The 27812-nt window shown below is 44.8% G+C and overlaps 1 protein-coding gene across 6 annotated transcripts; it reads right to left on the bottom strand.

Annotated features, from left to right (window-relative positions):
- Positions 1-446: 446 nt before the first annotated feature.
- RNF2 (ring finger protein 2) lies at positions 447-24991 on the bottom strand. Of its 6 annotated transcripts, none has more exons than XM_029080866.2 (8): positions 24854-24990; positions 21728-21920; positions 9894-9982; positions 9486-9667; positions 8474-8689; positions 5308-5580; positions 4799-4970; positions 447-2506 (listed from the first exon to the last, which is right to left on the bottom strand). In XM_029080866.2, the coding sequence occupies exons 2-8, from the start codon at positions 21744-21746 to the stop codon at positions 2405-2407; spliced, it is 1053 nt and encodes a 350-aa protein (XP_028936699.1). In that variant the 5' UTR covers positions 21747-21920; positions 24854-24990; the 3' UTR covers positions 447-2404. The 6 variants fall into 6 exon arrangements, with proteins under 6 accessions (XP_028936699.1, XP_039770240.1, XP_028936700.1 ...); XM_039914306.1 differs by having other exon boundaries at positions 9486-9646; positions 24854-24954; XM_029080867.2 differs by lacking the exon at positions 24854-24990 and adding an exon at positions 23514-23605.
- Between the last annotated feature and the right edge of the window lie 2821 nt (positions 24992-27812).

Raw genomic sequence — 27812 nt, 5'->3', positions numbered from 1 at the left:
TTCTCCCTCCTTAGACTGTCCTGGTTAACTTGTATCTTCCCCAGTGCTTGACACACGGTAAGTGCTTAACAAATACCATTTAAACAACAAGAAAAAACTAGATGAGACTACAGTTTCCCAAAGAGGCTGAAAATGCCTGCCTCATGGGGCAGCACCCAGCTAACTCTTACTTCTATGAATCTCCGTTGTTTATGCCTCTTTATCCTGTTTACTTGTGCTGTCCTGTTCCCCACTAAAGGACATGCTCTTGGAGGGCAGGAACCAAACCAAAACCCCAAACCATTTCTTATACCCTGCGTACCCCAGGGTCTAATTAAATGCTTCCTAATATTTAATATTGGAATAATTAATTCCAATTAATATTTGAATATTAGGAAAAAAAGAATCTTGTGCTTTATGCCCATCAGGGTGAAGTGCTGCTAGGTCCAGGTAGCCTGTTGTACAACTTACAGTTTTGTTGTTTTTTAATAATGCTCAAAAAGTAACAATACACTCAATGGTTTAGCAAACGCTTACATTATATTTTGTAAAGGACAACCAAGTCAATTCACTAATGGTTTAGAGTTCACATTCTCCCATACTGACAAATGAAGAAAGCCCACATACATTCCATAGACGTGGACACAGCTGAAGTTCACAAACCTTTTGCTTAAAGCCTAAAAATTACAATGAGAATTTTATTATTCAATGCAACAACTAACCTAATGCTTTTCCAATGAAACCTAAGCATTTATGTCACAAAACCAGGGTTATATTTAGTGGACATGCACTAATAATCTATACAACTGAACAATTCACCAAAAAAGATCTTGGATACAAAATGTCCCTTCGTTTTGGTGGCTCTCAATTTCATGGTGCAGATTACCAAAAAACTGTAAAAACATTAAATATTAGAAAGAAACAGTAAAAAATTATTTAATAAGCCTAGGAGGTTTTCATATAGGGCTGAAGCATTTAAAACAGGCTGGTCCAAAACCAGCAATCTCAACAAACAGTGGCATATTTACACACGTTAGTCTGGTGGTGTAAAAGCACTAGAGAACTCACTAGCCGCTCCTGCCAGACCCTTGGGGTCCGTTTCTCCACATGAACAGGTCTCAGTAAACACTGTAACACGACTCAAATCTCACTAGAAGCGAGGCAAAGAACGAACAGCACATGAGGCTACTGCATTTCTTACCTGACAGTGTGAAAAAAACTTTTCATTTCCAAATACCTAAAGGTGGTACCTGAAGGAGCTGCGTATAAAGAACGGCAGAGTGTCCACTGATCCTTCGTTGCCTCAGTGGCTGCTTGTTAAACGAAATATCGTTCACTCACAAAGACATGGTTCAAGCTCAATGGGGCTTAAAAGCAGCAGTCAATAATTTGCAACGTTCCCTTATAGATTTTGAGGAACCAGAGGTGAAAGAAAATGGTAAAAATACTTTTTTTTTCCCTCCCCTTGAGTTTGTTCTACTGCAAAGCGATATGCCACTCTTAAAGGTGACACAGCTCCAAATTGGAAGTAGGTGAGATAGGGTCTACCAACGGTGCTTTAGTTTTAAAGTAGCCAGCCCTCTTTCACTGGTTTTATAAGGGTCAAAGACTTAAAATGAATGTCACTAGGCAACTGGGCAGAATATCCCTTCATTACTCAGAAAAGTTTGCCATTTAAATATGAAGAATTAGAGGCTTTTTTTTAAAACTTTTTCCAAAAAGATGCGATCATGCCCGATTCACTGGCAAGACTACCAAATAACCTCCTGTTAATGAGAATGCTGGACACCAACCCAGCATTCTACAGACAAGACAAGCCCATGAGAATTTCTTAAAACAAATCTATTTGAGCCACAATATTTATGAAAATACACTTCATCTGGACCATTGCAAGCCCACCAGAAGTTCAAGGGGAATTTAATTTTATTCCAAAAACATACGTTGTTCTCAAAGGAAAAAAAAAACAATCTTCAACTTTGCACTGTCAGCAAGAAATCAATGTAGAAAGGACTTTCTAAAACCTAAAGAAAAATTAATTTAAGGTTTGCCATTAATATATAGAACTACCAAATTTTTCTGGACTAAATTTCAAAACCCCAAAGCAGAACCACTGTTTTAAATCAGTGAAGAAACACTGAAAGGAGAACATCCTAATCCATCTTGGAAAACTGCAATGGAATGCACTGGATAACTTCATTCAGTTCCTCCAGAAGACAAAAATTAAGACGGAGAAAGAAACACCCTAAGAAATGCAGAACGCTGACAAATAGTGTTGATGAGTCCAGCTCATTAAAGAAACTGAACACACATCCAAAATTCTGTCCAGAAAAGCAATGATGGTGCATCTTTAATAGAAATCAGAGCTAGAAAAAGAACTGAAAAAACAAACTAGAGTTCATCCTCAAAACCATTTTCTGAAAAAAACTCATTTGTGCTCCTTCGTCGGTGCGTAGTAAAGTTCCATGGGTTTGTTCACTTTCCAATATTTTTCACTGACCAGTTCCAAGGAAAAAGAACCATTTAATACCTGTACAAAAAAAAAATAAATTTTTTTCAAGTCAATACATGTAAAACAAGTTTCACAAACGGACAATCATACAGAACAATGAAGACAGAAAATACAGTTTTCTGGAATCGCATTTTTAGGAGGGAGAACTGGCTCGGAATCTCTGCCTTGTGTTCCTCAGGCTATCGCTATTGGCATTTGTTACACACCCAACCGTGAGAGTGAACTACCTGGGGACACGCTTTCCTGCTATTCGAAGCCTGACTGGGAATCCTTAGGCAAAGTCCCTCTGAAAGGTTTAGAGATGACGACCGAAAGGTGATGTCTCCATCACTAGTCTCCAATTGTTCCTCTCTGGTATCATGTCATAGCCCTAAAACATGCCTAAACATCCCTTCAACCAGGAGGCATGTGCAGCAGTGGGGAACAGCCTGACACAGGACTCGCCCCCTTCCAGTGAATCTTATTCCCAGGAATGAGAACTAACCTTCCTCGAACATCCATCTGATTGTGAGACGACTTGTCAGAACCCTACAGGATTTCCTAGGTAATGTTTTTAATCGGATTAAAAACTGTCATTTCCTGACCACTCCTCTGAACACTGCCTCCCCACACCTGGCTAGATGGACCTGCTAGTTTTCCGTATCCTGCATAAGGTTCTCCTGCCCCTGAGCTATTATACCTGACCCTGCTTTCCCCACTCCCTTACCGAAAAAGAAGCATTGTTCTTTCCACTGATTAACATACACTCCCTTCATTTTGCTGATTTCCCTTAGAACTGAGGCAAGTCTCTGTAAATTACTAGTTTAGAGAACTAACCTTGACATCCTCTATGTAGCTTAAATATGTTTATGGTGCTTTGGTCACTCATGTTTTATGGTATTCTGCCATCCCCAACACTGTAAAATTCCTTGAGGGCAGATCATTTCTGGTAATTCTTCCAATGTGGAAGCTGCATTCTTGAAGAATGCTGGGTGAGTACTACAACAAAGTTTCCCTTTAAGCGGGTTCTTTAGAGGGAGAAAAGCCTGCGGTGATGCTTTTCTAAAAATCCCTTTCAATCTTAAATGGCTGTAGTTAGATATACCAAGGTTTTGGGGTTCTGATCCTGACACTCAGGCTCTCCGGTTCAGTTTTAAACCCAATATTTAATAGCAACAGCAAATGTTACTATCAGTCACCAACGTGCAGAGCCCAGTAGTCAAGAAAATTCATGATGTAGTATTCACCCACTGTCTGATACTTTCAAACGTGCATAACCGTTTATTTTTACAACGTAACTGTGATACTTATTAGTCAGTGGTATTTATTGAGTTCTTATTAGGGTGAAGAGGACTGTACTAAGCGCTTGGGAGAGTAGCAGACATGCTCCCTGCCCATTAACAAGCTTACAGTTTAGCATCTACTGCATGCCAAGCACTGGGTTAAACACTAGGGTAGATTAAATTCAATCAGATCAGACACAGTCCCTGCCCCACATGGAGCTCACTGGAGAGGGGGAGCAGCTATTTAATCTCCATTTTACAGATGAAGACACCAAGGCAGAAAAATGATTTGCCCAAAGTCACAAAACAGGCAAGTGGTGAAGTTGGGATTAAAATCCTGATCTCCTGACTCCCAATCACGTGCTCTCGCTGACTAGGCCATGCTCCTTCTCAAAATGTTCTGGACAGAACATTACCTAATTCGTCCTTCACATTCTATCCAAAACACAGTGAAAATGTGTTAAGGCACAACTGATTACCTTCTCCAGTACCCAATTCTGTCCATTATGAGTACTTTGACTGCTGACTGTTGCTATCGGTTTCACTGTAGTGCACAAATACTGGTTTTACAAGATGTCAAACCAGAATCAAACAGTGAGAATAAGGGCCACAGCAGCTCTGTATCTAACTTTAACCATTTAAGATTGATGGATAGTTTGGGAACTCCTCACGCTAAATCTGTATGACTACACCAAAGTCTTCACTGACTTCAAATCTACTTGACATTGCAATAAAATGAATGTAGGATTTCACAAAGGTAACTAAGAACAATATTTTTTAACATGCACAAGGAATTTCCTGAGGAAAATACAGGGTCCAACATAAACATATATTTAACAAAGTTCCACTGTGCTGGCAAAACCCAAGACATTAAGTGTGTGTCTTCCATTAAACTGTAAGTTCCTTCAGGGCAAAGATCGTATCTATCGCTAAAGTTCTCTGCCAAGTGCTTAGTACAGTCTACGGCACTCAGTAGGTGCTGGAAAACCACAATTTATTGGAGAACAGGATTCAGAGAAGTTTTCAACCGAATGGTTTAAGTACTCACAGTGAACTGGCCATTGGCTGTGGCTATGTAGATCGTGTACTGTTTTTCACTGGCCGTATCGAGGTTCATCTGGTTTGACTCTCCTTTGCTCCGAAGTTCTTCTAAAGCTAATCTCACCGCTAGGTACTTGGACAAGTGATCCACAGTGGCATTGCCTGATGTTTTTATATATCTGCAAGTGTAATGGCATCAGCAAAAGTTTTCAGAATGCAGAAACATTCAAAAAATTCCAAATTTTAAGAACATTTGCCTAAAGAGGATTTATTGAGTCATATACTAATTAGACATAGGTCCCTTTACAGCTGGGGCATACAAAGTAATGCGTAGAAACCATTTGCAGTACCAAACTACCTGTGGCAGAAGACATCCAGCTACCCCTTAAAAAATTAACAACTGAGAAAAACTGTGGAATGGAGCACACGTGTGGACCACCCCCATCTCTACGGTCTAAAAGATGATCACGATAACAAGTAAAACTCACATCTAATCATCTTAAAACGCACACTTACCTCGTCTGTGCACTGTCATCTTTCTCCATGAGTGTGGGATGAGGTCTGAAAACTAATTCAATTTCACTGGCACCATCCATTACTGGGTCTATTGCCACTGTTGCATTGTTATTATCAAGTTCTAGCCCCGAATCATCCGATGTTTTGGTCCTTTTGTTACTGGGTCCTGCTTCCTGATTGCTGTGTGTTGATGCATTGCTACAGTGTGAACTGTCACCGTTATCTTCTGCTCCGCTGCCATTCTCAATCTGTTGTTTCTTGCCTCGCTGTAGCCTAACAAACAAAATCATCCTGGAATTACCACTGGGGTCACGACTGTCTACTTTTAGCGCTTCCTTAAGCCCTATACAATTTTGACAAATCCTGATGAAATCACTGGCATGTTGGTTGGGGAAGCGTCTCCCTGCCCCACTCCCCGCCACTCTAACCCTCAAACCAACTCTGGAGAAAATTCACATCATGCAAATGAAAGTGCAGAGTGGTCAGCTCCTGAGCATCATACAACCAGGGAGTTTCATTAGGAGAACTCCACCTATAGAAGCAATGACAAACCCAGAGCTTCATAAGCATGAAAATCCAGGTGCAGGATTGTATGAACCAAAACCTACTCTTAGACCATGACCTTTTGAGAAGCTCAAGGTGTACGTGGTAGCTATTCTATGCATCTTAAATTATGCTACTACACAGTCCCAAATGTCTGAACTCTGTGAAGTAACTGGCTTAGCTCACCTTGGGCATGATGCACAGTAAAAAAGTTAAAAAGGAGCCAAGGTTAAAATTTAAGACATTCTATTATGGGTTGTTCCTTATTCCCTGCAGTTCTCAAAATTAAAGCTTCTTGAACAGTCCAAACATTGGAATTCACATTTGAAAGAAAAGAAAGGAAAAAATAAAAGGCTACTTTCTCTAAAACCTTTGCCAATCCTACACCAATGCCTTGGTGTAAATTTTACAGTCGTTGCACCAAATGCCTGAAATAGAACTAGCATTTTTTATTCTAAAATAAGACCAAGAACTAATCAAGATCACCATTCTGATTTCAGAAAGTCTTTTTTCTACTATTTTTTCTTTTAAATCACAATGGATTTACAAGTGCACCTCAACTTTCACGGAGAACAGCACTGGATTTTTCCCTCCCTGAGCAGTGACCAAATATCTCGAACTATTCCATCTCCCTTCTACATCGTCCCTGACCTTCGATTTTTACCCTTTATTCACCGCACCCTCAGCCCAACAGCACTTATGTTCATTCATTCATTCAATAGTATTTATTGAGTCCTTACTATGTGCAGAGCACTGTACTAAGTGCTTGGATGTACAATTCGGTCAGGATACATAAGGATATGAACATATCCCTAATTTATTTTCATGTTTGATCACCCCTCTAGACTGTAAACTCCTTTTGGTCAGGGAACATGTCCACCAGCTCTGTTGTACTATACCTCCCCAAGCACTTAGTACAGTGTTCTGCACGCAGTAAGCACTCAAAAAATATAACCGATTGATCTGCAAGTGACCACATACCAGATATCTTGTTAACATTTATGCACTTTTTGAGCTATTATCACAGCTGGAGAATGAAGTCAGCAGGTTTTCAAGGCTGGGCAGAATCCTTCGATTCTTCCTGTCAGTTCTTCCTCCACAATATTTCCCAGAGTCACCCTTCTCTCTCCACCAAAACAGCCCCAGCCTGGTTCAAGTTCTTATTTCACAATCAGAAACCTATATCCGTCTTCTCACTAGTCTCTCCCTTCCCTTCCCTTGGTCTACACTATTTGTGCTGTGTGGATCACCTTTCTAAAACGTCACTCAGCACAAATATATTAATTGAATGCTTACTGCGGACAGAGCACTGTACTGAGCATTTGGGAGAGTACCATATAACAGAGTGGGTAGACATATTCCCTGCCCACAACGAGCTTAAACTTCTCTAGACTCCTGAAAAGCCTCTAAGCGTGACTTTTCCTTCTGCATCATTCAGAACTTCCTGACCATTAGTTTCAGGGTTTCACCACCCATCTCCATGTGAAGAGATGGTACTCAGCTTGTACTCTTCACTCCTACCAAGTTCAATTTTTAACTCTACCTCCCTCTCAAATCTCCCAACTCTGACCCCACCCCTTCCTGATCCACCCTCCTCAAAATCCACATCTAGCCTCCCCCATGTTCAAAGCTCTCATAAAAATCTCACCTCCTCTCCGATACCTTCCCTGATTAAGTCCCAAGTCCAATCAGTTCCAACAACCCTCTCCTTTCCCCTACTCCATCTTTATCTTGCTACTTTCTACCAATTATATCCTTATTCTTCCTCCTGTGGTATGCCTACCTAAACTCCTGTAGGGCAAGGAATGAGTCTTTTACTTATGTTTTACACTTCCAAGTATTTGGTACAGTGTTCTCTGAACACAGTACACCCAAATCCACTCCACTGATTGGCCTAAGACCCTCTCCATTAGACCAGTGTTTCTTAACTAAGAGGGCCCTAAGAAGGTCAAGGTAAGAGAAGCAGAAGAGCGCTAAGTCCCAGCTCAGTGGAAGTCAAGCAAGGCAAAAAGGCCTCCTCTTCTCCTCTTAGATAACCCCCTAATTCCCTTCCTCTGAGTATCACAGTAGAAGACAAGTTCTGGAATTTATTTGGTAGAGCAGTGATGGGATGGAGGGACCGAGAGAACTCTTTAAGGGGGTCGAAGGACGGAAGTTTCTGAACGACTGCCCGGGACCAAGATTATCTGGACCTGTCTATTAAACAGACAGTGATCCCAACTTGCACAGCAGAGGATCACATGCAGTAGGCCCCCTCCTTACCCCCACCAACACCAGCACTGGCAAGATACATCCCCTGCCCAATCCCAGAACCTGACGGTGGCAGGCCAAGCTTCCATCCCGCCCTAGGGCCTGACCAGAAAGTCAGGTCCCCAACTCTAGAGCCCAGCGGCAGGGGCACGGGGATTTTGAGGAAGCAAACCAAGGTCACCACTTCACAAGCTCCTCTTCTAGCGGGTCGTCATTTACTGCCAAAAGGCAAAGCCTCACACCTCACAAGTTTCAGATGACAAATTTTATCTTCTCAAAGTTGAACTTTGCTTTCAATGAATCCACTGTTTAGAAGACAGTTTAGACAAACCGACCTTGGCTTATTCTCCCCACTACTGTCTTCCCTTCGTACCTGTTCATGGCCTGGATCTTTAGTCCCTCTTCAATACTGTGGCTGAGAGCTTGCTGGTTATTGTGCTTGCTGATTCTTGCTAACACTCTCTCTTGATGAGCTTCATATTCGTCCCGGCTTGGATAAATTTTACTGATGAGAGCATCAAAGTTGGGGTCTGGCCTTAGTGATCTTTTGGAAACTAGCTTTTTCCTACAGGTAGGACATTCTTTGTTTCTTTGGAGAAAAAAAGGAAGAAAAATGTAAGGAAGTGCCTATGTCCTGGTGCTAAAAAAGAGAGGCCTGGGTTAAAAGAAACTAATCCATCAGTCTTTAGTACTGTCAATTTCCCAAACAAAATGAAATAAAATTAAGCTGCACTACTTTTAAAAATGCTTTCTACTTGCCATTAGATTTTGAAACCCACAGAAGCTACTGCCTTTTGGAAATCTGCCAGTAGCTAAAAATTTGGAGGGCACCCAATGTTAGTTTATTCTTGTCATAACAAAATATACATTTGTTCCCACTAAGGGCAATTTTCTTTGAAATAAGACTTCTTTCCCCCATAATTGAATTCTCCTACAATGGTATTCACAAAAGACAGGAACATCTATTTGTCTGTACTATACTGACTCACAACATGTGTTACCAGCTCTGCTTGAAACAGCATACTCCAGGGGGTATGATTTTATAGCCTCGAGGGTCAGGAATACCATCATGGGCTGCAATTTGAAGTAGGTACTTCATGCATTTACCCAGTTGATATTATATAAATGTAAAATCACCTTCTTTTGATCATCTCCCAAACCTGTATTCTTCTCAACTCGGAATCTACGATGGACTGAGGTGACTAGGAAGGTTCTGAGTATTTCCCCTGTGACTGAAATGACTGAAACTGAATGAAAAACTTTAGTTTTATCAGCGTTTGAAAAGAGCAATAGCCATTTCTCCCAAAATTCCGAGGGCACCTTTTTTTCAAAAGAATCTGCAGCACTAATCACTCATTACATAAGGATCTAGTTCTGCAACATACCCACTTCTGAGGGCTGTGATAATGCAGTCTGCACAGAAGCGATGCAAGCACTCCTTCGTTGTCATGGTGTTCTTCAACATATCCAAACAAATTGGGCACATGAGCTCACTGTGCAAGCTTCTGGGTGACACTACTATTTCCAGGCCATCAGTTATTGCTTCCTGTAGATCAAACAAGAACACCTGCTAATAAACGCTAACATTTCTCTGCCCACAAAGATGATTTTCCAAACCAGAGTACATACTAGAGATACCAAAAATGGCACAACCTCCAGTGATATCTCCCAACCCCCCACTAAATGCTTTAATCAAGGTTTCCCTATAAAGGAAAATTATAGATCTGTTCTTCATCCAAAGAACACAATGTTTTAGATAATCTGAGTCTCTCATTAAAATCAGCCTATATTACCTGAGGTGTTCGCTGTAGTTCATATAAACTGAGTTCCCATGTTTTGCTTAAAGGTTGAGTTCCATTTGTCTGGACAGCTTGAGACATGGCTGGCAAAGCAGAGAAGAAAAACTTTTAAAAATATTTGCAGAGAACAAATAACAAAAAAGTTGTATATGACTAGCTGAAGGCAAAATGTTCATCCCTTTCATTATTTTAATATCCCACTTTATAAGCAGGTTCCTCAAAGCAGCTAAAACTCTAACAGAAAATGAGCTGCAAAAATCCACCACAATAGCTCAGATTTATCCCAGAGATATTTATGTTCCCTCTTTCTGGGTGACAGAAATTTGAGATAGATTTCTTTACTATGATGGCATCATCCTGGCAGAGAGAGAGAGAGATAAAGAAAAAGACAGAGGAAAAGGGTGGGTTTACTTACTGCCCTTCAGCTATCTAATCCTGGGTCTTGGTCCAAGGTAAATTTCTCTTCCCTTTTATGGCTAGACCCACCTCTCACCCTAATGAAAACCCACTGATAAAACCAGTGTTAGCACACATTTCACACCCTTATTCAGGTTAGCCCTGAGGCTTGGGAGTGCCAACGCCCCACAAGTTCCTGTTCCCCCTTTCCAGGACTGTTAATGGCTTTTATGATGTGTCAACAGTAGATTTTTGTGGTTTTTCCTCTGACAAAATGTCTCACCTTTTGAAATTTTCCAAAGCTAAGGGGATCAATCCTTAATTCCTTATATCAGAATATCACAGTCCTTTGGAAAGAAAAATTAACTGCATTTCTTCAGCACTTCTATATTTCATCCTGAATACTTCTGAAATACTAAATACTAATATTAAATACTAAATACCTTGGAAAATTTTGCAATACTGCATTTTTTGTGGTTTTTTTTTAAGTTTCAGGTTATGGCTTAAAATGATTCTGAGTTTTTCCCGTCCATCTCTCAATGGAATTTCAAAAGACACCAAGTAGAGTATCTTCTAACTGAAAATTAGTGCTACCTTGCTTCAGCCCCAAATTCAGGCTTTTCCTTTAGAAAAAATTGAAGGAAAAAAACTACTGGAAGCAACTAGGGAATGTTAGGTTCAGAACAGAAACAGAACGCTACAGTGTGATAATGAGTGTGAGCAGCTGAACTACAACAGTACCACCTTGTTTTTATACAGTGCCTTTTTGTCAGAGTCACCTCTGCTGTTGCAAAATTGTTACCCTTCCTGTCTATATTTAGACTTGATAACATCAAGTGTGTTTTATTTATCTATTTGCGTAGTTGTGATGGTTTTTACAAGCTGTCCCGCTTCTACTCAGTATTTTCACTTACCAACTCTCTGGGACTAACAACTTAGATGGAATGAATGCTCAGGAACAGTGGCAAATCCCTAAAACGACTTCAGTAAGGCCATCAAAAATAGTTTTAGCCAATTTTTCCTGTCCAGAAATGTTTTTTAAAAATTAGAAGTCACTCTATTTTAGTAGGTAAAACACAGCGAAAAGCTAGAATGGTAGGAACTTCCAATAAACTTCTTTCCTAGCTTATTTCATTTTTCTATCTATAAAATAGCCAGTGCACAGTTCCCCCAAAGGATTCACTTACAGTAATGTTATGACAAATACACCTAAAAAAAGAAAGATCAGATGCTCTGATTGGAGGGCTAGCTCCCCTATATAGCTGATACTGCCTTAAAAAAAACTAAAACTGGGCAGCAGTCACCAAGAAATCGCACCACTTTAAATAACTGATTATTTTTAAAATTATTTTTCCAGTTCTCAATTTCTGAGTTATGCTTCTCTGAATTTTGTTAGGAATTGAGACAGTTGGAAACTATAATATAACGCTTTTTTAAAAAGTGTTACTTTTAGCTTCATCATTAATATTCTTTTGTCCTCTTGGTCCAACAGAATCACCAATCAACTAAATGAAAAGTTCACATCAAATGATCTCCTAAAACTCTGTCACCTGTCTTCTGCAAGTATACACTTCAGATAGAGTTCCTTAAAATCCCTTCTTGTCTGCTGGATATCAGGTGTTGGGTTTGCGTTGTTTTCTAAGTAACACCGACTAGACCAGCAAGAGAGCAATAATGAATATTTTTTAAGCCATTTGACTGCCTTCCTTAAATTGCCTGTGGTAAGGATCACCTCCTTAAAAACACTTTCAGCAATATCAATTCTAGACTAAGGCTGTGAAACAAAAACATTAAAATGACTTTTGTAAGCTATTAAAAGCAAAATATGCTTAACTTTAAAAGTTATCATACTGAACATCTGGAGTATTCATCTGGAATATTTTTTGCAAATCAGCTTCTTGTTTGTTTTTTTTAAAAAAAAAACCAATACGATACTCCAAGTCATTTTCTTATACTTTGTGCAACAACTTGAATCCAATAGTGACCAGGCTAGCTCCAAAAATTTTGATTTATAATCTCAAAATGCAAATTCTTGATTTTCTAAATACTATTTCTGAAGCAGATTCCAGAAGATGTTTTTAAATGGTAGGGGAGGGGAAAGCTAAGGATTAGAGCCAGCTGCCGGTTGCCGGTTGCTTGGACAGCCGCTTGACTGTAGGTTTTTTACCTGCCAGAGGGAAAGTTTCACCATACCTGCAGTGCTTTGAGGGTTTATGAGCTCGGAAGGAGCTGTTTGCAGACTAGGGGAGAGTTTTGGTAGACTGGGGAAAACGTCCAGAGTCCACTTCTTTTAGATAAGAAAGCACAAATCAGACCTTCCCCTGATGGTCCCCTTACCCTGTCTGTCCCCTTACCCACCACTATTTCTAAAGAGCAAAATATTGGCTAACTCTAGGCACAGCAATATAACCGGCTAGTGTCCTTCCACCTGGGCAAACCCATAGCCATTGGTTTCACAATCCAAAACAAACTGAAAAAAGCAGACTAGGGACAATTTAAGGCTGTGACCCAGAATCTGGTCTTGAACGGATCCTTCCCTCCTTTATCCTGGTTCCCTAAGTGTCCCCGCACAGTCTGAGGCTCAGCCCCTCTGGTAACCCTCAAATGTCCCTCAAGCCCTAGGAGTAGCAGACAAGCAATTCTCATCCTTCTCCTTCCCCTCTCTCCCTCATAACACCACGCACAAACCCCCAACTCCCCCCCGCCCTTTGACCTTAAAAGTCCATCAGACTTGGAGAATAGTACACGTACCTAAGGTTAAATGCTTTGATAAGGAAGAAAAAGCAGACACAAATAGGGTAAAAATTAAATGGCAGAAGAGAAAGGAGAAAGACGACAGGGCAACCACAGAATCCCAATATAAAGTAATTATAAATTATTTTGATCCACACCTTAAAGAATTAAAACAAGGTAGTGGTTACCTTAAACTTCTTCGACTACCCAATTCTATGTCAGTTATCTGCAGAAGGCAGAAAGGCAGTCTCCAAAACTTTCTGGTACTGGTACCAAAGATATCCACGCCCTCTTTAGGGCAGAGAATGTGTCTGTCATTTCTACTGCACTGTCCTCTCTCAAGCGCTCTGATCAGTGCTCAGCACACGGTAAGTGCTCAGTAAAAACCATTGATTGAATGATTGGTGTCCATTCTATGAGACACTTGCAGTATCACCTTTTCTGGGAAGAGACAAGTCATCTAACTGGATATTTACCCAGCCCACACCTTTCATTCATTCATTCATTCATTCATTCATTCAATAGTATTTATTGAGCGCTTACTATGTGCAGAGCACTGTACTAAGCGCTTGGGATGAACAAGTCGGCAACAGATAGAGACAGTCCCTGCCGTCTGACGGGCTTACAGTCTAGACGGACAGACAAGAACAATGGCAATGGCAATAAATAGAGTCAAGGGGAAGAACATCTCGTTCAAGTAACAGGTCACCAGTCAATTATTCTTTGGGAAGACAAGCCATCCGTTCTCATTATAACTCACCAGCCCATTAAGAGAAATAATACTTCGACTAGGAAACTGAAATTAACCTAACTAGACTGCAAAAATATTTAGGCTTCATTATAAGTTTTATGAATTCAAAGGGAAACCACATTTACAAGCCTTTCCCAAGACTGCAAAGAACTACAGTGGTTTTGTGCTCTGAGAACCTTAATTCAATGAGTCAGATAAAGATTACATGAAAAAGGTTAAACAAGAATTTAATATACACAAAGAAAGGACTCAGTTATTATGTAACCCCTATACACACAACCTTAAGACACTTTAGAAATGCATCCTACTGTAGGTGATCAACTAGGCCACATTTACACAGTACGGTAGGTGCTGTATTTTGATAAGACATTAATAAAGCAATTTGAAGTCTTAAAAAAAAAGTTGATATGACGGTGGGGATGAGAAGTAAAACTAAAGTTCTGTAGAATGTTTCTGATTCTTCCTTAGCTCCCTTTTAAACAGTGGGATTGTTGGGGCACAGTTAGAAAGACAGTGAAAAAGTAGTCACATCACTCTTCAATTGCGCCTTGCTACATGAGGACCTGCAATCAAAACAGTGATTGCACAGTACAGGTCATAACTTGCTTTTTTGGGGTTTGTTTTTTTTTAAAAAAAAAAAAAATCAATGAATAATCCAGAAGGCACAAAGGAATGCCTGAGAGGAATCCAGCAGCAGTGTCCTGAGATATAGTGCTTTTTTTATGTTAAGTGCGAAGAGATGTCCTGGGACAGGGGGGAAATCCTGATTGTGGAGTAAACAGAGAAAAAATGAATCTCCGTGGGTATCCGAAGGATGGCCCTAACAGGGGAACAAAACAGGTGCTTAAAAAAAAAAAAGACACCCTTAGATAATCATTGAGGGGCAGAGTTCTAGAAGCAGGAATTTGTCTCAAGACATAAAGTGGTTCTTGAAATAGCTCCTGAACAGAACTACATCCTCTGGTTTCATTGCTTATATTTTTTTGCAAGTGTAGGTACAAATTGGAGAGCAGTGTGACCTAGTGGAAAGAGCACGGGCCGCCTGGGAGTTGGAAGACCTGAGTTCTAATCAAGACCTGAGTTTTAATCCCGGCTCTGGCCATCTGCAGACCTTGGGCAAGTCCCAATTTTTCTGTGCTTCAGTTTTCTCATCTGCAAAATGGAGATTAGAAACCTCTTCTCTCTCCTGCTTAGACCATGAATCAGATGTGGAACATGACTGTGTGGGACCTGATCATCTTGTACCTATTCCAGCACTTAGTTCAGTGCTTGGCCCATAGTAAGTGCTTAAATAGTATTGTTGTTATTAAATTATGCATATTGGGAGAGACTAGGGCTAGTTTGGATTAAACTAGGACACTGAGAAATAATGAAGAAATGACTAACATCCAAATGAAGGAATGGATGTGCTTCAAAAGAGGTATAAAAATGCACTCTTCCACAATAATTTTTATGGGAGCTAAAGGAATTTTATCCTGTCCATTTACTGTCATCCCCACTGAGAAAAAGGAGAAATTTTGTCAGTGCAGGGCTTTAGTCTTCATTCAAGAAACCAGCGGCTCGGAGTGACATGTCTGATGAGGAGTCCCAGCATCACCCTCAAGTAGGGAAATGACTGATCGATACTATACATGTGTCAAGACCAAATATGGGTCTTGCACGTAATTAAGCATCTTCTTAATTTCCCCTTAAAATAAGAAGTACAATTTTTTCTGAATCTTTACTTTTAATATTTTTATAAACAATGATAGATTATAAAATTGAAAATCTACATGACAACTGATTTCAATAGCAGTATATCTGTGGTATAATGACGTGATGAAAAAAGCAGCTTTTCTACCATACACTAAGTGAGAGTGATTTTTACTACTAACGCAAAATACAGACTTAAAATTTGGGAAAGGGAAAAATAGATTTTGGTATTTCTTGCTTCTTATTTAAGAGTCTTTAAAAGTTGTTTGTGAAAGCAGGGCACTGTCTAGTCCCCAAAAGAAGCCAGTATGAAGATGGATTAGAAAGTCTGAAATTCTTAATACACCACAACAGTCCACTAAGAGAAAGAGTAGGCGAGAGAAAGAGAGACCTTTTGTAGCTAAACCAAATCAATACTCTCCTTATCAGACTGCTCTCCTCTGGAATGTGATCAGATGTTCCCCAAATGGAATCCTGCCTTAGTTTGGGCCTACACTACCCTTTAATTTAAAATTCCAAATGGAAAATGTGCCAACTGTTCAACAGAAAATTTCAGAACTTTGGTCTTACTGGCCCATCCACCTCAGAAGGCAAGAGGTTTCTGACTCCAGAACAGACAAAAACCAGGCACAAGAAATTGCAGTCGCTCTTACTGCTCAGCTCACCTATCACTTCTGAATAAGTATCTTTATTTGATCTTGTTATTCGAGAGGTAGTAGACTGTTTTGGTCATATATAGGTCTGGAGATGCTCTGTTTGGATTTGAGGAAAAAAAGGGATTGCTGGCCCCAAGGTCTTCCTAACTACATTATTCCTTCTATCAAAATGAACTTATTTTAGCTTTCTCTTTTCCACTTGCCATTTTATGAGAATTTCACAGGCAGCCAGCAAGGGCTAAATTAAAATTGGGTTAACATCTGACAATGTCTAACATGTGGCATCACTATGCTGGGCAGAAACAGTGCTTTTTTCATGAAACATTTGGTTAAATGAAAGAGACCTCTTGTTTGAAGATATGTGTTTTTGAAAATGCGCTTTGAATAAAGGGGATGCAGGGATCTCGCATCCTCTGTACTGTTATGCTATGTTCCTTAAATGCCACACACACACACACACACACACACACACACACACACTCTCCTAAAAAATAATTTTATAAAACCTTTCCTGTTCCTTTGTGCTCCCATGGCACATTTTGGCTAACCCTTCTGACATATAAAAAAAATTAGACAAAACAGAAATATAATTAACAAATTTACATGAAGGTGCTTATTTCTTTGCCACACCTCGGTTACTTGTACCGCATCCATCCGCGGGGGCAAATGGAAGAGTTAGCCAAATTCTTTTCCATAATGAAAAAAATGGAGTAAGTCCAATCTATGTCTAGTAAAACATGCCAAAGCTTGAAGGGGAGAAGAGGAAAGAAAGGCTGCTAAATCTGAACTGAATCACTAACTCAGATGGACAACTTGAGATCTTCTTTCCTAATTTTTACATTTTTAACACAAGTTATTCATTTCTCATGAAGCATCTAAACCATGAAAATCTTTATTCCTCCAAGTGAAGCGTGAATTATGTGCTAATGAGATAACGGGGGGGGGGGGGGGGGGGAACAAACCAGATTTTGCAAACACTTCTTTAAAAGGTGAAAAGGGCATGGACAACAAAGTAACTAGAAAATCCCCAATTTTCTACGCACCTTCTGTGCTGAGCAGCTGCTTTGGATGTGGAGTGCACTCTAAGGCTGTTGCTCCCCCCATCCCCATCTAATATACAGTGCAGTGACACCTGTACTCCTAACACCCACCCACAAGTCCCCTTTCATCTCTCAAACCAAATTCTTGCCCTCTTGGAAAAAGCAGCTCTATCATGACTGAGTCTTGCCAGTATGCTCAATGAATCCACCCATTACACCTGCTTAAAACAAGTGTGGATTTCCCCATCAGCCAAGCAGAATTCACTTTCCTACTGTGCTGCTGGGGAAATCCATGCTGTTTCTGGCAATCGTCACAGTCAAAAAATGAATGAGCAGCACAAAATTGGGGTGTGGGGATTAGTGATTTAAGATTTCCCACATTAACTCCTGACCACTGTCACATGAACTGCATTAAACTTTCTGCTAATCAAGTGTATTCATTCAATAGTATTTATTGAGCGCTTTACTATGTGCAGAGCACTGTACTAAGCGCTTGGGATGAACAAGTCGGCAACAGATAGAGACAGTCCCTGCCGTTTGACGGGCTTACAGTCTAATCGGGGGAGACGGACAGACGAGAACAATGGCACTAAACAGCGTCAAGGGGAAGAACATCTCGTAAAAACAATGGCAACTAAATAGAATCAAGGCGATGTACAATTCATTAACAAAATAAATAGGGTAATGAAAATATATACAGTTGAGCGGACGAGTACAGTGCTGTGGGGATGGGAAGGGAGAGGTGGAGGAGCAGAGGGAAAAGGGGAAAATGAGGCTTTAGCTGCGGAGAGGTAAAGGGGGGATGGCAGAGGGAGTAGAGGGGGAAGAGGAGCTCAGTCTGGGAAGGCCTCTTGGAGGAGGTGATTTTTAAGTAAGGTTTTGAAGAGGGAAAGAGAATCAGTTTGGCGGAGGTGAGGAGGGAGGGCGTTCCAGGACCGCGGGAGGACATGACCCAGGGGTCGACGGCGGGATAGGCGAGACCGAGGGACGGTGAGGAGGTGGGCGGCAGAGGAGCGGAGCGTGCGGGGTGGGCGGTAGAAAGAGAGAAGGGAGGAGAGGTAGGAAGGGGCAAGGTGATGGAGAGCCTTGAAGCCTAGAGTGAGGAGTTTTTGTTTGGAGCGGAGGTCGATAGGCAACCACTGGAGTTGTTTAAGAAGGGGAGTGACATGCCCAGATCGTTTCTGCAGGAAGATGAGCCGGGCAGCCGAGTGAAGAATAGACCGGAGCGGGGCGAGAGAGGAGGAAGGGAGGTCAGAGAGAAGGCTGACACAGTAGTCTAGCCGGGATATAACGAGAGTAAAGTGTATGAAGACTGCTGCTCAGTTCTGTGTGTGAATGTTTTGTTTGGGTTTTTTAAAAAAAAGTCAGACACCTCCTCAGTCATTTTTGTTTACTTTCAATGAGCAGATGTGGCAGCACTATATTTGAGCACCTGAAGTGTTTATTCTCCACTTCACCAGTCCTCCAGCCACAATACACTAGCAACTGCTCAAAGACTGTCTCATAACAAAATTGAAAGGATGATCAAAATCATGTGAGTTTTCAAGAATTTTTTTTATTCTACTACTTCCTATTATTGGGAACAGGGAGAGGGAAGGGGGCAGACAGGACAGATACCCAGATCTTAGATTGTGAGCCCAAAGAGTGACAGGGAACATGTCAAATTCCCACAGTACTTACTACACTGTCCTGCCCACAGTCAGACCTTAATAAATAGTATTAAGTATTACTATTACTTCTCCTCCTCCTCTATCTTAATGCCTGTTTTTAGTGCATGTTTTGGCTACACTGTGATTAGGAAATTGAGGAACGTTCTTCCAACCCCGTGTGCCTGTTTGGGCTCAGAGCACGTGTTATCAAAGACACTGCTTGTGCGTGATCCGGTCGCAACCCAAAAGGGTGAGAACTACAACACAAGTTCTCCCTACAGTAAGGTTTCATAAGAATGCAGTCTCTGCAGGATAGAAAAACTGGGTGTACCTGCTTTTTCATCCTGCAAAAAATTCATTCCAGGAGTCAGCCTAGCATCCTCAAAATACATTCTGGTTAGACTATTATTTACTCTTTGCTTTCTATCTACAGACTCTTTCCTGGACTTTTAAAAAAATTGTTCATTTGGAGTGACAACCCACAAAGCACTTTTCGATCCCACATAAATGCCAGCTCTGAATATTGAAGTAACATCAATTTTGAACAACTTTGATTTCCCCCATTCTCTCTCACACTCTGAGAGACAGTGTTCATATTCAGCCTTTTCCTGAGTTGGCACACTGTACTTTTCCTTCTTTTCTTTTTCACTGTAAAATTTCTCCATCTCTTCAGCTGCCAACATTTGGGTTCATCTGTGTTTATTCCTCTCACCAGTGACCCAACTACTTCACACTGCCCATCTTCGTACTTCTATTTCTTCCTCTCATTCGCCTTTTCTTCCCCCATTGCTATTTTCTTCTGTCTCTTCCTAGTCTGTTCTTCTCAGTTCCTTGTAGTTTCTGCCCACTTTGGATTCCTCTACCTGCCTCCTGCTATTTTTCCTCCATTTCTTCTATTAGCTGTTCTGCTCTCTTTCCCTAGTATTTATCTTCTTCTGTTATTGCCCGCCCTCCTCTCTTCCCTTTCACGTGGCACCGGGGCACTGGGGAGCTAGGCAGGTGGGAAGGGGGAAGGCCAAAGACTAGCCTTCTTCACCTCGGAGCTACTAAAGTCTCACTTGGAGTAAATGGTAAGGGAGTGTAGGGAGAGAAGGCCAGAGAAGGCCAGAGATTTCCTTCGATATTGAACTCAGCACCCTGGACCCACAGTGCTAGGACTGTGTTCTGGTCTGCAGATGCAAAAAAGGACAACCATCAGACCTTTCTTAGAGCTATTTATGTAAGCTCACTGAAGGCAGGGAAGGAGTGCTCCATAATTACTACTGATTGATTTCAGTCATCCTTTCTAGCAAGAGGCAGGATAACCAATAGGAGGAAGGGAGCTAACATTAAATCAAGTGGGGCACGTGTACAACTCCCTCCAGAGCCCAGTCCATCGGCTTCAACCTAAAACAAATTTAGCAGGAGCAACAGGAAACATTTTCACGCTTCTACTTTACTTTCCCAAGGTGCTGAATACAGCGCATCCCAGAGAACGAGCAAGGGATCCAGAGTGAAAAAGCACAGGACAGACGAGAAGACAGAGGAGAAGACAGAGGAGACCCGCACAGACTCCAAGAGGTGCACATTTTCACTTCTGCTAATTCTATCCATTCCATTTCCCTCGGCAATAATGCCAACATCCTAATATTCAATTGTTTCAGAGAATAACTTTGTGCTTCAGGAATTACACCGAAACATTACTTTGAGTTTCAGAGACTGTCCTTGGCTTTGTGGAATACAACCATTTCAAGGCAGACTTTTTCTCGGTAAATTCTGAACGGCAAATGATATAACAAAGTATGCTAAAACTCAATCGCTAGACATCTTGCAATTGAGATAGAGAGCAACATAAATCTACTCGCACTTTCCTTTCTTCGTCTGTAAGTAAACCAGCTTTCAAATTGGTAAAATTTCAAATCAAAAGATGGAATTACCTTTAGGCAGAGGAGATGAAAACACCCACTGGCAGTATAAGAATACCTACACCTCTTACCCTTCTAGGAAGAGCCTAGTCACATTTCAGGTTTAGCTTTAGATTTTGTTTTTAAAGGGTGCACATAAACAGGACTTTGTGAGGACACACAGCACCATATTCAAAAGTAAAAGTGGCAGGTTGAAATTCAACATGCCAAAATTTTACAGTTTGGGGGGGTAAAAAGAGGATCAATCGGTTTGGTCACACAATTTTCTTTATGACTAAAAGAGCAGCACAGTGTAGTGCAGCGTTTCACAGCTGCCAGGGATCAGTACAGAGTCCTCAGGCCAGACTGTGCATTTGAGGAAATACCTAGAGGGAAAGAGCCAAGTTGGTGACCAAAGGTGGGTGGGGCTCAAATAGGTGTAGGATCGGCATGAGCTATTTCCCAAGGTTAACTGAGCAGGGGCTGGCACTTATCTGTGGTGGGGAAGAAACCTCAAGATAAAGGAGAAGCTGTGGAGCGTGAACAGCAGGAGGGGGAGTCAACGAAATTTAATCCCTGGTAGAAAGAATCTAAGAATCACTGGTTCTCACGCAGCCATCCTCAAAATGTAGTCCTCAAGAACTCCAGGAGGGCTGTTTCCCTAATTTCTGCCTTCCCTCTCCAAAATTTCATCCCTAAAAGGCGTTTATCCCCCTCTAATTTGGGCCCCTTCTCAGGATGCTTTGGGTGGTATTCTTAGAGCGGGGCTAAAATTTTACAAACCTGAATACTCCGGGAAGTGCCCGGAACGCGCCTCCCTGCCAACTCTCAACCATCTCCTACAGAGTGTTTTGCGGGGGCTTTGGTTTAAGTGACATGGTCCACAGATTGAAAAGTTTGAAGGCCACCGGGTCTATGAGAATCAGTACAGTCATTAAGCCCCCTAGGTCCCCTTCCTTGCTCTGCAACTGACTTGCGATGCAATGAAGGGGGCATTAGCTCATTTTTCTGTATCTCAGCCGCCTCACCTGTAAAACTGGGTGTCATTTGACTCCCCGGGAATTTTATTAAATGCTGTCACAACAGATGAAAACGTGTAAAGTAGTTCTTGTCCTCTAAGAGGCTAGAGAAGTAGCGAGGTGTCAAAATTTCAGGAGCCAGTTAATTTGTAAATATTCCTCTTCGCCTCTTCATCCTAGAGCCTCAGTTTTAGTCACTTCGCTGACCACCAGAGGGTGGACACAGGATAAAAAGAAAGTGAAATTAAATACATTGTTGCTATTCATTTGCAGTTCTGTTTAGGTAAGGCAGATTGTCGAAACTCCACGTTCACCAAAAGGCGATTTTTCAGATTACCTAGGCTGCCCCTGATGCTCGTCACCACAGATAAGACCATTTTAAGGTCACCAAGTATTTACGTTAATCAATCAAATTTTATGGCAAAACTGTTTAACTAAGGCAATTCCCACAATGACTTTTTTTCCATTTTTAAATGTTGCTGCCCCTAACGACAGACATGAAAGAAAGCGCGAAATCTTCACTTGCTGCTAAGTGGCAAACGAAAAAACGGAGATTTGACCCCAGAACCAGGAAGAAGCCAGGATTCAACCTCAAAGTTGAGAACCCCGAGACACAGGGCTCAAAACTTTCTACTAAGTCGATCGATCAGTGGTATTTACCGGGCGCTTTAACAGAGGCACTGACGAAGCACCCCCCAAGTTTTGGGTTGAACTTGTGAACTTGTGTTGGCCTCCGATTTCCAAACCCGTTTTTAAATCTCAGGTGGTTAGAAAAAAAGCCCACTATCCTCTGTGACCGTTCATTCATTCAATAGTATTTATTGAGCGCTCACTATGTGCAGAGCACTGTACTAAGCGCTTGGAATGAACAAGTCGGCAACAGAGCGTAACGGCGGGATGTCAATATTCATACCTAACTCGGCGCAAGCCGAGGGAATTTTATTCCATCACTTTTGCTGTTATACCGGCTTCGTGTTAACCCCGAGGAAGCGCGTAACCATCATCATCTCTGGATGCATTCTGTGGGTCTCAAGTTCATACTCATTTTTTTCTAACACCCAGACTTTGCTAAAGACCATGACTTCGGGCTAGAATTAGCAGTGGGGGCCCCATAAAAGTAGCGCCCAGACAGCAATTGGCGGGTATCCATTGGCGGAAGATTCTGGAGCTCAAGATACCGCAGCCGTGAAGGTTTCGCCTTCCTGGATTTTCTCCTCTTATCCACCCACTGACCCAGATCCCCTTCTCCGAAAGGGCGCCGGGGCAGTACCTTCCAACCTGCGGCCAAGTTAAGGAATGGGATTCCTCTGAGACGACACGGCGGGCACACACTCGGGGGAAGAAGCCGACGAGGGGTTCCGGCTGCGGAACCGTTCTTCCAAAAACTCACACACCGACCGGACCTTCGGGAACCGCCGCCAACAGCCCCAACTCCACCGACCCGCCGCCGACGAACCCTCATCCGTGGTGACAACTGGACAGTCTCCGACTGAGGTAGGGCGTCCCTAGCTCAGCGTTTAACGCAATGTCGGGGCGCCCGCTACGCCTCTAAGGCAAGGCACCCCCTGATCGGAATTTTTCCCTATGGTAAAATCGCTCCCTTTGAGCCACTCGCCACACCCGCGGAAAAACCGTTCTTCGCTCCCAACTGAGACACCGAAGCTCGGCTTTTCAAACCCACCCGAACCGTCCCTTTGGGAAGAGTTGGTGTCCTCTGACACAACCCCACACCACACACATATACACCCTCCCCCTTCCAAGGCCAACGATAAGATGTCCTTTCAAAACACTTCACCTGAATTCTCCTCTTTCCCCAAGGGGAAAACTTCCGTCTGCGATGGAAAGAACGCAGGCCCCCAACAAGGCCGGTGGCCCAGGCACGCACACAGGGAGATCTTTGTTTTTTTTTTGTTTGGGGGGGGGGGGGGGTGTTGGGGGGTTTTTTGTTTTTTTTACCTCCTCCTCCCCCCCGGAATGTGCCGAGGGAGAAGAGCGGAGGCCGGGCGGCTGGTCTCGGGGTGGGGGGGGTCTGGACAAGGAGAGGAGGTTTCCCAGGCGGGACGGCCCCGTCGGGCGCCTGTGGGGGGGCACGGAGGGAGGGGAGCCCGCGGATTGGGGGTGCGGGGTGTGTGTGTGTGTGTGTAGGGAGGGGGTGTCCCGGGATCCCCGCCCTCGCTGCTCACCCCCACGGGGGTCGGGGCCCGGCGGCGCTGAGAGGGGAGCTGGGCCGCCCCCCTCCCCCCCCCCCGCCCGGAGCCCGTTGGCGTCCCGCCCGCCGCCGGGGGGCAGGGGCTGGGGGTGCGGGGGAGATTTTGGGGGTGCGGGGGGGGGGGGGGTGCGGCGGCCGCACAAAGAAAGCCCCGCCGGCCGCGGAGGGAGCGGGAGACCGGACACCGGCGCCAGGCGGGCGGAGGGGGACTGAGGGGGCGCGCGGGGGGCGCGAGAGGGGCTAAAGGGGCGCGAGGGAGACTGAGGGAGCGCGCGGGGGGCGCGAGGGGGGCTGAGGGGGTCGAGGGAGGACTGAGGGGGCGCGCGGGGGGCGCGCGAGGGGCTGAAGGGGCGCGAGGGAGACTGAGGGAGCGCGCGGGGGGCGCGAGGGGGGCTGAGGGGGTCGAGGGAGGACTGAGGGGGCGCGCGGGGGGCGCGAGAGGGGCTGAAGGGGCGCGAGGGAGGCTGAGGGAGCGCGCGGGGGGCGCGAGGGGGGCTGAGGGGGTCGAGGGAGGACTGAGGGGGCGCGCGGGGGGCGCGAGAGGGGCTGAAGGGGCGCGAGGGAGGCTGAGGGAGCGCGCGGGGGGCGCGAGGGGGGCTGAAGGGGCGCGAGAGGGGGCTGCGGGGTGGCGCGCGCCGGGCCCCGGCCGGGGTCCCAACTGCCATCGGCCTCCCTCCGCGGGGCCGGACCACGGGGCTCGGGGACAAGCGGCCCCTCGGCGCCCCCCCCCACCCCCCACCCCATCGGGGCCCGCGCCGCCGTTCAACACAACACAACGGCCCGGCTGAGGTGGGGCGGGGGAGGGGGTGTAGACGCGTGTGTGTGTGTGTGTACGTGGGGGGTCCCGGGTCCGCCTCCCCGCCCGCCCGCCCCCACCCCCCCCGCCGCGGCGACGGCGGCCCTCCCCCGGCTCCCGCCTCACTCACCGGCTCCCGCCCCGCCGGCTGCGGCCCCTGCGGCCGGGGGACGGACGGACGCACGGACGGACGGAGCGAGCGCCCCAGCCCCGGCCCCGGCCGCCGGCGCCGCACAATATGGCGAGGGGCGGCTTCCGCAATGGAGCTCGGGAAATCCAACGGGGGCCGCTCAATATTCATGAGAGACCCGGCGCCGGCGGGGAGGAAGGGGGGGGGGAGGGGGCGGGGGAGGAGGCCGCCAGAGCCACGCAGAGACAGGCACGGGCGGCCAGAGACGGAGGAGAGACAGGAGGAGAGACACGGGGGGGCGGGGGAGCCCCTCCCCCTCCCCCCTCCGAGCCCCGCCCCGCGCGCGCCCTCCCTCGCAGCCTCGCGCCCGGGGGGGCGGCAGCGACGTCGTCCCCGTGACGTCACCCGGGGCCCCGCCCCGCCCCGCGCGCCCCCTCACAGCCTGGCGCCCGGGAGGAGGGGGCGACGTCGTCCCCGTGACGTCACCCGGGCCCCCGCCCCCTTCCTCCCCCCGCCCCGCCCCGCGCGCCCCCTCACAGCCTCGCGCCCGGGAGGGGGCGACGTCATCCCCGTGACGTCACCCGGGCCCCCGCCCGCCCTCCCTCCCTCCCTCCCTCCCTCCCGCCCTCCCTCCCGCCCTCCCTCCCGCCCGCCCCGGGCCGTGGGGCTGCACCCCTCTGCGCACCGCTCTGCCCACCCTCCATCTGCCCCCCCCCCCCTTCAGCAGCCCCGCAGAGCGTGCCCGGCTCAGTGGCAAGAGCCCGGGCTGGGGAGTCAGAGGTCATGAGTTCTAATCCCGCCTCCGCCGCTTGCCAGCTGGGTGACTTTGGGCAAGCCACTTCCCTTCGCTGGGCCTCAGTGACCTCCTCTGTAAAATGGGGATGAAGACTGTGAGCCCCACGTGGGACAACCCGATCACCTTGGACCCCCCCAGCGCTTAGAACACTGCTTTGCACACGGTAAGCGCTTAACAAATACCAACATTATTAGTATTAAAACCTCAGCATCATTTTGAAATCTCCCCCCGACTCTGTTACCGATTGGTACCTTCCAAGCGCTTAGTCCAGTGCTCTGCACATAGTAAGCACTCAATAAATAATGAGATCTAGCCCCTCTGGTGGGACCTGAGCAAGAAGTCCTATTAAGACCAAAAAAAATGAAGACCAGCCCACTGGGGAGAAGTCTTCAACAGGACTGTTGTCCGTAAGTTCTTTCTTGGCCTCTACTATGTGCGAAGCACTGGACTAAGCGCTTGGAATGTACAATTCGGCAACAGAGAGACCATCCCTGCCCAATGACGGACTCACAGTCTAATCGGGGGAGAGAGACGGACAAAAGCAAGACAACCTAATCACGATAAATAGAATCAAAGGGATGGACACCTCATTAACAAAATAAATAGGGTGATAAAACTATCTGCCAGTCATTCCCGTATACTCACATGAACCCCAGGGTGCCCCCCAACCATCCTGCTGGGAAGAAGTCCAAAGTGGCTGGAAGTGGCCAAGCTGGGAATTCGTTTCCTGGGCTCCTTCCACTGAAGCCAGAGGATCCTAAACTTTTTCAGGCAAGGGCTCCCGTATATCCAGCCACTGCACAAAACTCTCAGGTCTTTGGTTCTCTTTTCTCCTGGTATTTTCTTCTTTCTAGCCTGTTTATGGTAATTCCAAGTTCCCACCCCATCCCGACACCAGGAATAATGGCCAGCTTTTAATCATTTCCCTTCACTGTGTTTTTTTTTTCTTCACCTCTTCCTATTCCTGACCCCTTATACCTTGGTGTGTGGTTCAACCCGGACGTCGTCTTTGGATCCTGAACGGTTTGAACTGTAAAACGAATATACTAACTTGAAAAAAAAACAGTAACTATCACAGTCGTTCATTTTTTTTTAAAGAATCACCATTAAATAACCATTTCTCTAAAAGCAACCCATATACGCATTTAAATCAAAAAACAAAAGCAAAAATATCTGTGAATTCTACCTATTAACTCCTAATAAGGGGAATTCACTAACCTCCCAATTCAAGAAAGAAAGAAAAAAAAGCCTCCCAAGGCAGATCAGAGACTTCTGTGCCCCTTCATGCCATGAAAAATGATTTCTTTCTATTGAGGTAGTACACTAAACTGTGTAACTTTTCTACATTGATCTAACAAAAGCGAACACCTCCTACATTCATGCAAGTTCCCTTCCATCCAGCCAGGCAATGTTAGGGGAACCCCAAGCTCACAAGTTAAAGCCTTATTTTTGCTGCTTTTTAAACTTCTCTGGAAAGAGGTGAGGGGCTGAAAAATCTTCCTTTGAGGTTAGATTTTTTAACAGTCACCAGAGAGGAAAGTAATTGTTGGGGAAGTTGTGCTTCTCTATGGTTGTGAGATAGAAGTACTTGACAGATGGTTCATAAAGCAATTGTGGAGAGGGGGAAAGGGAACATTGTACCGCACAGTTGGGTTTTTGAACTCTCAGGCAGAAATGATAATGCAGCTGAAACTTTTGGATTGACACCTCGCCTCTGAGAATCCTAGTGATAGTATGATGAGTGACCTCAAGTAATCAGGTTGTCATTTCCTCTCGACCAAAAAAGCAGTACTTTCGGCAACACGGAAGAGGCCTGAAACTTCTCCCTCCCATATAGTGTACCAAGGAACTGGGATTAAGATGGTGGCCAGCGGCGAGAAAGTTTTTCTCTGCTGCGGCAATCAATCAATCCATTGTGTTTACTGAGTGCTTTCCCTGTGCGGAGCACTGTAGTAAGCTCTTGGGGGCATACAACGGAGTTAGTAAACGTGTTCCCGGCCCACGGGGAGCTTACGGTCTAAAGGGGAAGACAGACATCAAAATCAATTAGGATAAGTCCGTAAGTTCTTTCGGGCAGAGTCTGGCGTGCATAACAAGTGCCTAACGGGTACAAATTGAAGTATGGGGGTGACGCAGAAGGAAGAGGGAGTAGGGGAAATGGGG

The sequence above is a fragment of the Ornithorhynchus anatinus genome, chromosome 16, assembly GCF_004115215.2.
Source record: "Ornithorhynchus anatinus isolate Pmale09 chromosome 16, mOrnAna1.pri.v4, whole genome shotgun sequence".
NCBI classification, from domain to species: Eukaryota; Metazoa; Chordata; class Mammalia; order Monotremata; family Ornithorhynchidae; genus Ornithorhynchus; species Ornithorhynchus anatinus.
This window is presented reverse-complemented; position numbering and strand designations above follow the sequence as displayed.